Genomic DNA, 14,727 nt, shown 5'->3' with positions numbered 1-14,727 from the left:
GGTTGAATCAGAACGGTCAGGGTGGCCGTGAGGAAGAGTTCATTGAATGTATAGAGTCAGAGGGTCATAGAGATGTACAGCATGGAAACACACCCTTCAGTCCAACTTGTCCATGTTGACCAGATATCCTAATCAAATCCATTCCCATTTGCCAGCACTTGGCCCATAACCCTCGAAACCCTTCCTATTCATATACTCGTCCAGGTACTTTTAATGTTGTAATTGTACCAGCCTCCACCACTTCCTCATTTCATACATGCACTACCCTCAGCATGAAAAGGTTGCCCCTTAGGTCCCTTTTATATCTTTCCCCTCTCACCCTAAGCCTATGCCATCTGGTTCTGGACTTTCACACCAGGGAAAAGACCTTGACTATTTACCCTATCCATGCCCCTCATGATTACATAAACCAATATAAGGTCACTCTCAGCTTCCGATGGTCCAGGGAAAACAGCTTCAGCTTAATCTGTCTCTCCCTCTAGCTCGTATTCCCCCAACTGTAGCATCAATCCTCGTAAATCTTTTCTGAACCCTTTCAAGTTTCACAATATCCTTTCAACAGGAGAGAGACAAGAATTACACTTAATATTCCAAAAGTGGCCTAACTAATGTCCTGTATAGTTGCAACATGACCTCCCAACTCCTATACTCAATGCTCGAAAGGAAAACATACCAAACACCCTCTTCTCTATCCTATCTACTTTAAATCCACTTTCAAGGAATTATGAACCTGGACTCCAAGGTCTCTTTGTTCAGAAACACTGCTGAACAAAGCTCTGCTCTGATTTGCCTTACCAAAATGCAGCACCTCACATTTATCTAAATTAAACTCCAGCTGCCACTCGTCAGCCCATTGGCTCATCCAATCAAGATCCTGTTATAATCTGAGGTAACCTTATTTTCTGTCCAATTTTGGTGTCATCTGCAAACTTACTAACTAGACCTCCTATGTTCAGTCAGTCCTAACAACTGATAGTTTATATAAATGATGAAAAGCAGTGGACCTAGCACTGATCCTTGCGGCACACCACTGGTCACATTTTGAAAAACAACCCTCCACCACCATCCTCTGTCTTCTACCTTTGAGCCAGTTCTGCATCCAAATGGCTAGTTCTCCCTGTAATCCATGAGATCTAACCTTGCTAACCAATCTACCATGAGGAACCTTGTCAAATGTCCTACTCATGTCCACATAGATCACATCCGCCAGTCTGCCCTCATCAAACCTTTTTGTTACTTCTTCAAAAAACTCAGTCAAATTCATGAGGCATGATTTCTAATGCACAAAGCCATGTTGACTATCCCAATCAGTCCTTGCCTTTCTAAATCCATGTAAATCCTCCCCCTCAGGATTCCCTCCAACAACTTGCCCACTACCGATGTCAGGCTCACCGGTCTATAGTTCCCTGGCTTTTCCTTACCACCATTCTTAAATTGTGGCATCACATTAGCCAACCTCCACTTTTGCAGCACCTCACCTGTGACTATTGATGATACAAATATCTGAGCAAAGGGCCCAGTAATCATATCCTTAGCATCCAACAGGGTTCTAGAGTGTGGTTCTAGGTTGTTTTCTTGAACAGTATGAAATGGAACCAATGAAGGAGCAAGCTGTCTTAGATCTGGTCCTGTGTAATGAAACAGAAATAATTAATGATGTCTTAGTTGGGATCCTCTTGGAAGGAGTGATCACAATACATTTGAATTTAGAATACAGATGGAAAGCTAAAATCCAATACCAGGGCTCTGTGCTTAAACAAGAGAGACTACAATAGGATGAGGGAGGAATTAGCAAAGACTTATGGTAGGACAGTTGATGAGCAGTGGAGGACTTTCAAAGCAATTTTTCAAAGTTCTCGGCAAAGTATATACAGGTAAACAACCTTTTATCCAAATTTCCGAAATCAGAAAACCTCTGAAATCCGAAGCCTTTTTCATGAAGTGTTTTCTCCATTACGACATTGTTTGGCATGCGCACAGTTAACCCAACTCCACACCCACTCAATGCATGTCACTCAGATGTGATGTGGGTGGGCATGGCCCAGTACTAGCAGGCCTCCATTCTGTCTCAGGACCCATAGAACTCATAATGAATCTGCTGCTCGGTAAGATTTTTTAAAAAATTTCACCGTCAAGTTGTCACTTATTCCAAAATTCGAAAACTTCCAAATTCTGAAAACTAGCTGGTCCCGGGTGTTTTGGATATAGGATTGTGTACCTGTACCAATGAAAATAAAGAACTGCAGAAAAAGGGATAATCTGCCATGTCTGAGGAAATAAAGGAGATTATCAAATTAAAAGAGAAGGCATGCAAAGTGGCCAAGATCAGCTGGAAAATAAAGATTGGGAAAATCTTAAAGGTTAACAGAAAGCCAAAAAAAAGCTATAAAAGAAAGTAAGATAAATCATGAGAAATAAAGTACCTCAGAATATAAAGACAGTAAGCAGAAGTTTTCACTAAATGTAAAAGAAAATAGAGTGGCTGAAGTAAACATTGGTCTTTTAGAGGAAGGGGGATTTATTAATGGGATATGATGAAATGGCCAAGGCATTGAACAGGTATTTTGTGTCGGTCTTCACAATAAAGGACACTAATAACATGCCAGTAATTGACAGAGACAAAGGTAGGTGAGGACCTGGAAACAATCATTATTACAGAAGATGTGGTGTTGGGCAAGCTAATGGATCTAAGGATAGACAAGTCTCCTGGCCTTGATGGAACGCATCCCAGGGTGCTAAAGGAGATGGCGGGGAAAATGGTAGCAGTAATTTTCCAAAATTCGCTGGACTCTGGGGCAGATGTGATGCCATTGTTTAAAAAGTGGGAACCTGGACTGTAGCTTTATGGTACAGGACCTTGAGTGTAGGGAGGTTAGGACCAAGGCATCGATCTCGAAGGAGGGTGCCTGTAAACAGAAAGGTGGCTTGAAGTGTGTATACTTCAATGCCAGAAGTATAAGAAATAAGGTAGGTGAACTTACAGCGTGGGTTGGTACCTGGGACTTCGATGTTGTGGCCATTACAGAGACGTAGGTTGAACAGGGGCAGGAATGGCTGTTGCAGGTTCCAGGGTTTAAATGTTTTAGCAGGGTCAGAGATGGGGGTAAAAGAGGGGGTGGTGTGGCATTGCTTGTCAAGGATAGTATTACAGCGGTGGAAAGGACGATGGAGTAAGACTTGCCATGTGAGGTAGTTTGGGCTGAGGTTAGAAATAGGAAAGGTGAGGTCACCCTGTTAGGAGTTTTCTACAGGCCTCCCAATTGTCCGAGAGAAGTAGAGGAAAGTATTGCGAGGATGATTCAGGAGAAGAGTGAAAGTAGCAGGGTGGTTGTTATGGGGGACTTTAACTTCCCAGATATTGACTGGGAAAGCTATAGCTCGAGTTCGTTAGATGGGTCGGTGTTTGTCCAATGTGTGCAGGAGGGTTTCCTGACACAATATGTAGACAGGCCAACAAGAGGTGAGGCTATACTGGATTTGGTTCTAGGTAATGAACCAGGCCAGGTGTTAGACTTGGACGTAGGTGAGCACTTCGGGGACAGTGACCACAACTCGGTGACTTTTACTTCAGTGATGGAGAGGGATAAGTGTGCACTGCAGGGCAAGAGTTATAGCTGGGGGCAGGGAAATTATGATGCGGTGAGGCAGGACTTAGGATGCGTGGATTGGAAAAATAGGCTTCAAGGGAAGAACACAAATGATATGTGGAGATTGTTCAAGGAACAGCTATTGAGTGTCCTTGATAAGTATGTACCAGTCAGGCAGGGAGTAAAGGGTCTTGTGAGGGAGCTGTGGTTTCATAAGGAATTGGAATCCCTTGTGAAAGGGAAGAGGGCGGCCTATGTAAAGATGAGGCGTGAAGGTTCAGTTGGGGCGATTGAGAGTTATAAGGTAGCCAGGAAGGATCTAAAGAGAGAGCTAAAAGCAGCGAGAAGGGGACATGAAAAGTCCTTAGTTGGTAGGATTATGGAAAACCCAAAGGCTTTCTATAGGTATGTCAGGAATAAAAGAATGACTAGGGTCGGTATCGGTCCAGTCAAAGATAGTAGTGGGAAGTTGTGTGTGGAGGCGGAGGAGATTGGAGAGACACTAAATCAATACTTTTCATCAGTATTCACTCAGGAACAGGACACTGTTGCTGATGTGAATATTGAGTCATAAGTGATTAGAATGGATGGCCTTGAGGTATGTAGGGAAGAAGTCTGGGGAATACTGGAAAGGATGAAAATAGATAAGTCCCCTGGGCCTGATGGCATTTATCCTAGGATGCTCTGGGAAGCTAGGGAGGAGATAGCGGAGCCTTTGGCCTTGATTTTTATGTCGTCGTTGTCTACGGGAATAGTGCCAGAAGACTGGAGGATAGCGAATGTGGTCCCCTTGTTCAAGAAGGGGAGTAGGGATAGGTCTAGTAACTATAGGCCAGTGAGTCTTACTTCTGTTGTGGGCAAAGTCTTAGAGAGAATTGTAAGGGATAGGATTTATGAACATCTGGATAGGAATAATGTGATCAAGGATAGTCAGCATGGTTTTGTGAAGGGCAGGTCGTGCCTCACAAACCTTATTGAGTTCTTTGAGAAGGTGACCAAGGAAGTGGATGAGGGTAAAGCAGTAGATGTGGTGTATATGGATTTTAGCAAGGCGTTCGATAAGGTAGCCCATGGTAGACTAATGCTAAAACTACGGAGGTATGGCATTGAGGGTGCCTTAGAGGTTTGGATTAGGAATTGGCTGGCTGGAAGGAGACAGAGGGTAGTAGTTGATGGTATAGGTTCATCTTGGAGTGCAGTTACTAGCGGTGTTCTACAAGGATCTGTTTTGGGACCATTGCGGTTTGTCATTTTTATAAATGACCTAGAGGAGGGGCTTGAAGGCTGGGTGAGCAAGTTTGCGGATGACACGAAAGACGGTGGAGTTGTGGACAGCGAAGAAGGATGTGGCAGGTTACAGCGGGATATAGATAAGTTGCAGAGCTGGGCAGAAAGGTGGCAAATGGAGTTCAATGTAGCTAAGTGTGAAGTCATTCACTTTGGTAGGAGTAACAAGAAGATGGATTACTGGGCTAATGGTAGGCTATTTGGTAGTGTGGATGAGCAGAGGAATCTTGGTGTCCATGTACACGGATCTCTGAAAGTTGCCACCCAGGTAAATAGTGCTGTGAAGAAGGCATATGGTTTACTGGGCTTTATTGGTAAAGGAATTGAGTTCCGGAGTCCTGAGGTCATGTTGCAGTTGTATAAGACTCTGGTGCGGCCTCATTTGGAGTATTGTGTGCAGTTTTGGTCGCCATACTATAGGAAGGATGTGGAGGCATTGGAACGAGTGCAGAGGAGGTTTACCAGGATGTTGCCTGGCATGTTAGGAAGATTGTATGAGGAAAGGCTGAGGCACTTGGGGCTGTTCTCATTGGAGAAAAGAAGGTTTAGGGGAGATTTGATAGAGGTGTACAAGATGATTAGGGGTTTAGATAGGGTAGACACTGAGAACCTTTTTCTGTTAATGGAGTCAGCTGTTACTAGGGGACACAGCTTTAAATTAAGGGGTGGTAGGTATAGGACAGATGTTAGGGGTAGATTCTTTACTCAGCGGGTTGTGAGTTCATGGAATGCCCTGCCAGTAGTAGTGGTGGATACTCCCTCTTTATGGTCATTTAAGCGGGCATTGGCTAAGCATATGGAGGTTATTGGGCTAGTGTAGGTTAGGTAGGCTTCGGTTGGCGCAACATCGAGGGCCGAAGGGCCTGTACTGCGCTGTATTTTTCTATGTTCTATGTTCTATGTTCTAGATAGAAGATGTGAAATATAGACCAGTGAGCTTAACTTCTGAAGTGGGGAAAATGCTTGAGTCTTTTATCAAGGAAGAAATAGCAAGGTATCTCTTAGAGTCGTAGAGTCATAGAGATGTACAATATGGAAACAGACCCTTTGGTCCAGTCCGTCTATGTCAACCAGATATCCCAATGCAATCTAGTCCTACCTACCAGCACCCAGCCCATATCTCTCAAAACCATTCCTATTCATATACCCATCCAGATACCTTTTAAATGTTGCAATTGTACCAGCCTCCACCACTTCCTTTGGCAGCTCATTCCATGCACGTACCACCCTCTGTTTGAAAAAGTTGCTCCGTAGGTCTCTTTTATATCTTTCTCCTCTCACCCTAAACCTATGCCCTCTAGTTCCGGACTCCCCAATCCCAGGGAAAAGACTTTGCCTATTTACCCTACCAATGCCCCTCATAATTTTGTAAACCTCTAAAAGGTCACCCCTCAGCCTCCGACGCTCCAGGGAAAACAGCCCCAGCCTGTTCAGCCTCTCCCTAGAGCTCAAATCCTCCAACCCTGGCAACATCCTTGTAAATTTTTTCTGAACCCTTTTAAGTTTCACAACATCTTTCCAATAGGAAGGAGTCCTGAATTGCACACAATACTCCAACAATGGCTTAATCAGTGTCCTGTACAGCAGCAACATGACCTCCCAATCCCTGTACTCAATACTCTGACCAATAAAGAAAAGCATACCAAACGCCTGCTTCACTATCCTATCTACCTGTGACTCCACTTTCAAGGAGCTATGAACCTGCACTCCAAGATCTCTTTGTTCAGCAACACTCCCTAGGACCTTATCATTAAGTGTATAAGTCCTGCTAAGATTTGCTTTCCCAAAATGCAGCACTTCGCATTTATCTGAATTAAACTCCATTGTCACTTCTCAGACCATTGGTCCATCTGGTCAAGATCCTGTTGTAATCTGAGGTAACCCTCTTCGATGTCCATTACACCTCCAATTTTGGTGTCATCTGCAAACTTACTAACTGTATCTCTTATGCTCACATCCAAATCATTTTTGTAAATGGCAAAACATAGAGGACCCAGCACAGATCCTTATGGCACTCCACTGGTCACAGGCCTCCAGTCTGAAAAACAACACTCCACCACCACCCTCTGTCTTCTATCTTTGAGCCAATTCTGTATCCAACTGTCTAGTTCTCCCAGTATTCCGTGGGATCTAACCTTGCTAATCAGTCTCCCATGGGGAACCTTGTCAAATGCCTTACTGAAGTTCATATAGATCACATCTACCACTCTGCCCTCATCAATCCTCTTTGTTACTTCCTCAAAAAACTCACTCAAGTTTGTGAGACATGATTTCTCACACACAAAGCCATGTTGGCCATTCTAATCAGTCCTTGCCTTTCCAAATACATGTACATCCTGTCCCTCAGGATTCCCTCCAGCAACTTGCCCACCACTGACGTCAGGTTCACTGGCCTATTGTTCCCTGGCTTGGCCTTTCCAACCTTCTTAAACAGTGGCACCACGTTAGCCAACCTCCAATCTTCCTGCACCTCACCTATGACATCTCGATAGGAATTGTCCCCTTGGGCAGATACAGCATGGGTTCATGAAGGCAGGTCATACTTAATTAATCTTTTGGAATTCTATGAAGACATTACAAGCACAGAGGACAATGGAGACCCAGCAGATGTGGTCGATCTAGATTTCCAAAAGGCATTCGACATGGTACTGCACAAAAGGCTGCTGAATAAGATAAGGATGCAAGGTGTTATGGGCAATGTATTAGCATGGGCAGAGGATTGGTTAACTAAAAGGAAGCAAAGAGTGGGGATAAATGAGTGCTGTTCCGGCTGGCAATCAATGTGCCTCGGGGATCAATATTAGGACTGCAGTTGTTCACAATTTACATAGATGAATAGGAGTTGGGGACAACGTGTAGTGTTTCAAAGTTTGCAGATGACACTAAGATGAGTGGCAGAGCAAAGTGTGCAGAGGACTGTGAAACTTTGCGAAGCGACATAAATAGTTTAAGTGAGTGGGCAAAGGTCTGTCAAATGGAATACAATGTTAACAAATGTGAAGTCATCCATTTTGGTAGGAGTAACAGTAAAAAAGACTTTTGCTTGAATGCTCAAAAATTGCAGCATGCTGCTGTGCAGAGGGACCTGGGTGTCCTTGTGCATGAATCACAGACAGTTGGTCCGTAAGTGCAACAGGTAATTAAGAAAGCATGTGGAATTTTGTCCCGCACTGTTCAAGGGATTGAATTCAAAAGCAGAAAGATTATGTTGCAGCTGTATAGGGGCTGGTGAGGCCACACCTGGAGTACTGTGTGCAGTTTCATTTTCCTTGCTTGAGAAATAACATACAAGCCCTCGGTAGATTCCAGGATTGAGGGAGTTGGCTGAGAAGACTGGGTTACATTCATGGGAATTTTGAAGAATGAGGGGAGATCTTATAGAAATGTATAAAATTATGAAGGGAATAGATAAGATAGAAGTAGAGCAGATGTTTCCACTGGTGGGTGAAACTAGGACAAGGGGGCATAGCCTCAAAATTAGGGGGGAGCAGATTTAGGACTGAATTGAGGAGGAACATCTTCACCCAGACGGTTGTGAATCTGTGGAATTCTCTGTCCAGTGAAGTGGTTGAGGCTTCCTCAGTAAATGTTTTCAAAGCGAAGATAGACAATTTTTTGAACAGTAAAGGAATTAAGGGTTATGGTGAAAGGGCGGGTAAGTGGAGCTGAGGGCACCAAAAGATCAGCCATGATCTTGCTGAATGACAAAGTGGGTTCGAAGGGCCAGTCGGCCTAATCCTGCTCCTGCTCCTAGTTCTTATGTTCTTAAGGCTCAACTAGAATCTCTTATTTCAAATTCAAAACTGATGTCTCCTGGGTATTTGAACCCTTCACCACAATGCATTTTGTCTGGAGTTTCTTTGCCGTTGTAATGTGCTTTCAGTGCAGAATTTGCTTCCGCAATCATCTCTGCTTGGTCCGGTAACAAGTGTTGAATTTGGTTTATTTGTTGTCTTCTAAGTTAATAGTTACATTGATTTTCACCTCATTTACAGTGGATCTACAAGTTCCAACGTTGTTTCAAACAACTTTCCAGCCTTTAATGACCCCCACACCCGATTCTTTGTATCACCTAGTAAAATCTACCATCCAGATCAATACCCAGGCTTTAAAACAGGTTAGTCATGTTAATTGTAATTTTACAATAACAAAATCTATCGATACAATGCTGTTTTAATGGTCTTGTCTTATATATATAACATTTCCTTCACTTTTATAAATATGTAAAAAGAAAAAAAGATAAGCGTAGACTAAATTAATATTCTTATAAAGGGAAATGAGAGAATTGATAATGGACACCGCATACTCTATCTCTATCTCCACATCCAGACAAACACATAACTGCAAAATAAATCAGTCAGCTAGGAATTATGATCCCCTCCACAGCCAGCTTCCTGGACCTACTGATGGCAACTTTAGTCAGGCCCAAGAGTGAGCTCATAAGGAGCTACTCCATCCTATCTGTTTCTCTCTGCATTTGGGTACACAATGAATAGATGCGTTGGACTGAAGCATAACCAGAAGTATACTAAAAAATGTTTAACTTCCAATAAACACCTGGACTGCACAGCAGAACAGAATTAACAGCTATTCTGGGTGTCCATAAGCCACCTTCAACTATAGTTTACTGGACTGCTGTGTGCAACACTGTCTGCGTGAACTTGCTTCTTTTCTCCCACACAAGGGAAGAACCCAGTTCTATTTCTCATGCAAGAACAGATGAAGAAATAAAAACAAACACCTAAGAGGGTAGTGGGACAATGATCAAAAGTCACTGCAAAAACCAGGGATGAGAAAACAAAGATGAGAGTGTGTTAAATGAAAATAGTTTTGGTTTGGGAAATTATGCACCCAGCCCTCATGAGTTCTCACTTATCATGAAAGGCTTATGAGCTCAACTTTTTCTTAATAAAACAAGCCCACCACTAATTAAACCAAACCCCAATTAACAAATTACAACAAACACTGTCCACCATGGGCAGTGTAACAAAAACAGAAAACAAAAAGGTGAGGAAGCAAGGCGTGACTAAATCAAAATGAAGTTGATGAGGGTGATAGCTAACCCCAGCTATGCCCACCTATCTCTGAAAGCCTCAAAGGTACCCTGAGTGCTTATGGCTTGCTCCATCTCCCAGGACACTCAAAGATGAAAGTAGCCACAGAAGAGACACAGAATTCACCTCTTAAATACAAACCTATGAGCACTACCTAGTCACAATCAACTTTGTAAATGTTCAATTTGAGCTTAAGGCACTCTTGTGGTTTGATAGTAGTGCCCTGACATCTAGACCGGAAGGCCTGTTTCAGAGGTGCAAAGTAACAACTCTGAAAAGGTTCTTTCAGAAGCTATCTTCTATTTAAGCTGGCTAGTCTTGGAATCAGGATGCTTGGACTCAAGTCTCACATGGTGCAGAGGTGTGAGCAGGTTGATAAAAATACCTCATTTTAACCTCAATAAGAATGTGCTTATTATATAATAACATTGCTCTGTGAATTGTATGTAATTTTCTTGAGGGTTGTAATTTTTTTGTTGAATGTCTGTAATCTTTGATTGTTTATAGGCAAAAAGGGACTGTGGGCTTACCGCTTGGAAAGAAACACCCGGTTCACAAAAAACCCAAGGCAAAGGTGCTTTGATTGGTACATACGAGAGCCTTTTCCATTCTGGAGTTTCTACACTTCCCCTTGCCCCTGCTCATTTTTTCAGGCTATATTTGATCGTGCCTATACTTGGGGAGGTGAAATATATTACTATGGATTTGATATTAAAGAACCTCAAGGTAATTGTTAACTTTATTATTCAATAATTATATCCTCAGAAATACTAATATTGAACATCAGTACACATTTGAAATGAAGGCCTGGTGACAAGGGATTGTCATCTAGGTTACTTCAGAATGATTCAAATGTTTGGTATATTTTCTTGCTCATGGTATGTAGGGTCACTTACAAGATCAGCATTTGGTGCCCATCCACAATCCTCTTGAAAAAGTATAATCTTTAAAAAGAATGCTGAAAGATGAGATTTTTTTAAAGGGATAATTGGGGCAGATTTGCTCTCAGTGGTGCTGGACTGCAGCACTACACAAATTAATTTCTCCCTTGAAATATTTGGAAATAGAGGTTTAGGGATTGTAACTTGATGTGGTAGACAGACTACTATGTTCCACCGACCCTCAGAATTATGCTGGCTGAATTGAAGCTCTCCAGCCAAGTTGAAAAGTAGAAGCCAAACTAATAAGGAACGAGTCAATCTGATGACTTTTATGTGTAAACAAACCTGAAGCAAGTGGAGTCTATTACGGATTTACCAAAGCAACAAAGAAGAAACACCAGAGGAAATGGAGAGTAGGAGCAAAGACATTAGTACTCAGATTGGTGGGACATGACAAGTAGTGATCCCAGGAATGTGGACTGGGATGTCAACATTCTTGAATGATTTGGATGAACGTATACAAAGTTATATATCCAAGTTTGCAGGTAGCATACAGTTTGGAGACAGGGTAAGTTGTGCAGGTGTGTAGAAATGAAAATGATAACATGATTGGTTGGGAAAACAGTGACAGGTAAAGTTAATTGTGGAAAATTGCTGCCATCCAATTTGTTTCCAAGACAGAAAAACTGGCATTTATTGTCTTTAGCATAAAAACAAAGAACTTTGGACGAGCAAAGAGTTTTGAGTGTTTATCCATGTCCTATCAAAAATATTGCTGGTATTGTGCATGGCCTATCCATTTAAGTTTGCAACAACTATCGATATTTTTGTGCCAATGTGCTTTCATGCTTTCTTAAAGTGGATGGCCTGTGCATGGCCTGCACAGTAACTCCCAGGTTTGGCAATGTAACTCAGAGGGAACCTTGATGTCCATGTAAGCAAATCACAAATAGTGCTCAGATACTCTAAGTAATGAAAAGAATAATAGAATGGGGGCTGGAATACAAAAAAAAAGATTGAAGTTATGCTTTATTGGATATAACTTGAGTCAGACAGAACCTAAATCAGTGCATTCACTTCTATGGACAGCTTCTTTGAAAGGATGTCACTGGCTTTGGTAAGTGTAGAGCAAAGATTCAACAGAACAAAGCAGAGATTTAAAGGACAAGATAATGAGAACAGGTTGCCTAAACACAGCTTTATCACATAAATTAGAATGGTGAGGAATTAGCTGAAGGAAATGTTTTAAAAATTATGAAAGGATTTGAGAGGGTAGAAACTGTTGTTGGGGTCTGAGTGATGTGAGCTATGATGTGATTTGAAGCAGAATTGACTGATAGGTGCAGGGAGGCACTTGATGCCAAGATCAACTTGCTCCATGCTTTTTATAAGCACAGGGGTAGAACTCTCATAAGGCAGCAGGCCAATTGACAGTCATTATTGCTTGACAATTGCCTTGTTAATATCATGACTCACCTCATTAATATTCAGACTTCCACATCTTACCAAATTTGGCAAACCAACTAGATATTGGGCAGACTTGACAGGAAAACCAGAGAGTGCACTTGGTACACTCATCTTGCAGCTTGCTCTGAGTGTCTTCCCTTCGAAACCCAGCAACATCTCAGGACCCAGACCATGGGCGCAAACCACACATGCCCCACAAACACAAACATAGGATTCTAACATATGCCAGTCTCTAAGAACCTTCCTAGCACATCGCCAATTCATCTACAGTATGCCTCTGCAGTTCAGTACTGAATGGCAATAATTATCACTGTAATGCTGCAGGAAGGTCACAGTGTGCACACAGCTCATGGACAGAATAAGGCTGCATCTCTGGCCTATTTACTTTCTGGAATAGTGCTCACTCACTGCGAGCTTATCCGAATGCTCAGAACATCCCCGCCTTGCCAGAGAGACCCAGCTCACGTTATTGCTGCCATTTAGTGCAGACATAAAGCCAGGGAGCTTGACATTTATGTCAGAAGGCCTCGATCAAGTCAACAGGGCTAGCTCTCGGTTGTGGATCCCACCGCAACAAGTCAAAGGCAGCCTCTGATACCAGACCTGGCCCTGCTTGGGGCCTTCAGAGTTAGGATCCTGTCCTAATAAGAGACAAGGAACCGAATGACGGGCAAAATACCACCTATCTTGACTCTTCTTCTCCTACTGTGGACCGTTTTCCTCCTGGATTGAAAGAGGTAAAGATATTACAGGGGGTAAGGTGGGTGGAACAGCTATTCCTGTTGGTCCTGATGGGGAGGTGTCCTCTGTGTATGAGTAGGCAGTGTAGGGAGCCTGCAGGGTTAATGGTTTTGGGTGTTGGGCTGGGTGAGAGCAAGTGGGAAAGATGTTGGAGGCATTAGAGAGAATGTAAGAGCTTAAGCCTTGGTGTGGGGTGGATACAGAAGCAGAGCTAGAGTGAGTGTGAGGTATCAGAGAGAAGCAGAATGAAAAACCCTACTGAACCCCTGCCTACAGTGCTGTGCATTCCTCTCGGTGACTGAAACAGCTTTAACCCAGTGGCACTCTCAGGTCATTCTGGTCCTGGGGAAGGAGGAAGTATACTGCTGGCACCATCCCATCCAGTACCCTGCATTCACAGTAGGGCTCCAATTTGTCCCATCTGCCATGTTGTCAGGATCTCTGCAGGGAAGCTCCAAAGGACACAACGGCCTTTTACAGCTGAAAGGATGGCATGCTGTTCAGGAAGCGATGTGTGGTAAAATGGAACAGAACTCAGATGGGGGAGACACAGCAAAGGTCTGATAGGTAATTAAAGAGGCACGTTTGGTGAAATAGGGCAACAGAACTCATTAGGCCTTGTCGTGACAAATCCTCTGAAAAATATAGCTCAACTTGGACTTGGACATTAGGAAAGTGCGATGCAGCCCAGGGAAACTATTTCATCTAGTGTGAGTATCTGGAACAAGAGCACAATCCTATAATTGGTACTAGACTATTTAGGTGTGAAATCAACAAGACCCAGAGGTGTAGCAGAAATTTGGAACTGTCTTCAACAAAAGGCTTTGGATACTGGATTAGTTGAATGTTTTAACTTTGAGGTTGATTAGTTTTTGATAGATAAAGTTAGCAAGAGGTAGCAGATGTGGATAAATTCAGCTGAATCAAGTTATCAAATTGAATAGGGAAACATTCATTGGTATTTTAGTCCTGTTCCTGTGCCGAAAGTTTGGTGTTAGGAAAACACAGCAGGTCAGGCAGCATCCAAGGAGCAGGAGAATCGATGTTTCAGGCATAAGCCCTTCATCAGGAATGAATCCTGTTCCTGTGCCCTTATCATCCATTGAGTGTAATACTGGATGATGTTCTGATACAATCAAATAGTTTTCTCTAGGCAGCCTACAATGACAGAAATGAGTTTCATTGTCTGTCAATTGACACTAGAGACCAAAAATAATGAATCTGGGTTTGGGGTGAAACAGACTGGAGAAAATAGCAATAATGTCTTCCATTAATTATAATGCCTACCGTTTAAAAACTGGAATGGCTCGCAAGCATGAAAGACTAATATATTAAGGAGAGTAACAAAAAAAGTGGATGAAGGGAGAAGGTGGAAGAGATTTTAAAGGTGTGCAAGGTGCGGTTATGAAGGCAAAAAAGATCCAGAGGGTAGTTTACAGGGAATTAAAGATGCCGGCACCAAGGTAAGACAAATGATTAAAAAAAACCCACAAGAAACAGGAACAAGAGTATGCCTTCAGCTCCTCAAACCTGCTTCACTATTCAATAGCATCATGGTTGATCTGACATTCCTTACATCCACTTTCCAGAGTTTTCCCATAAATGTTGATTCCCCTATTGATCAAGAATCTATCTGCCTATCTCAACCTTAAATATACATCAGGAATCTGACCTCACAGCTCTCTGTGACAAGGAGTTCCAAAGACACTC

The 14,727-nt window shown here is 42.7% G+C and overlaps 1 protein-coding gene across 1 annotated transcript in view; it reads left to right on the top strand.

The window, feature by feature from the left end:
• LOC132821726 (uncharacterized) overlaps positions 1 to 14,727 on the top strand; it is a 118,738-nt gene that overhangs the window by 52,118 nt on the left and 51,893 nt on the right. The window contains exons 35-36 of the mRNA XM_060834434.1: positions 8,870 to 8,991; positions 10,436 to 10,654. Of these exons, the coding sequence (XP_060690417.1) occupies positions 8,870 to 8,991; positions 10,436 to 10,654 (341 nt within the window). The remainder of the gene's footprint in view (positions 1 to 8,869; positions 8,992 to 10,435; positions 10,655 to 14,727) is intronic.

This window comes from Hemiscyllium ocellatum, chromosome 13 (genome assembly GCF_020745735.1).
Source record: "Hemiscyllium ocellatum isolate sHemOce1 chromosome 13, sHemOce1.pat.X.cur, whole genome shotgun sequence".
Lineage (NCBI taxonomy): Eukaryota > Metazoa > Chordata > Chondrichthyes > Orectolobiformes > Hemiscylliidae > Hemiscyllium > Hemiscyllium ocellatum.
Note: the sequence above shows the minus strand (reverse complement) of the source record. Positions and strands in the feature narration are given on the sequence as shown.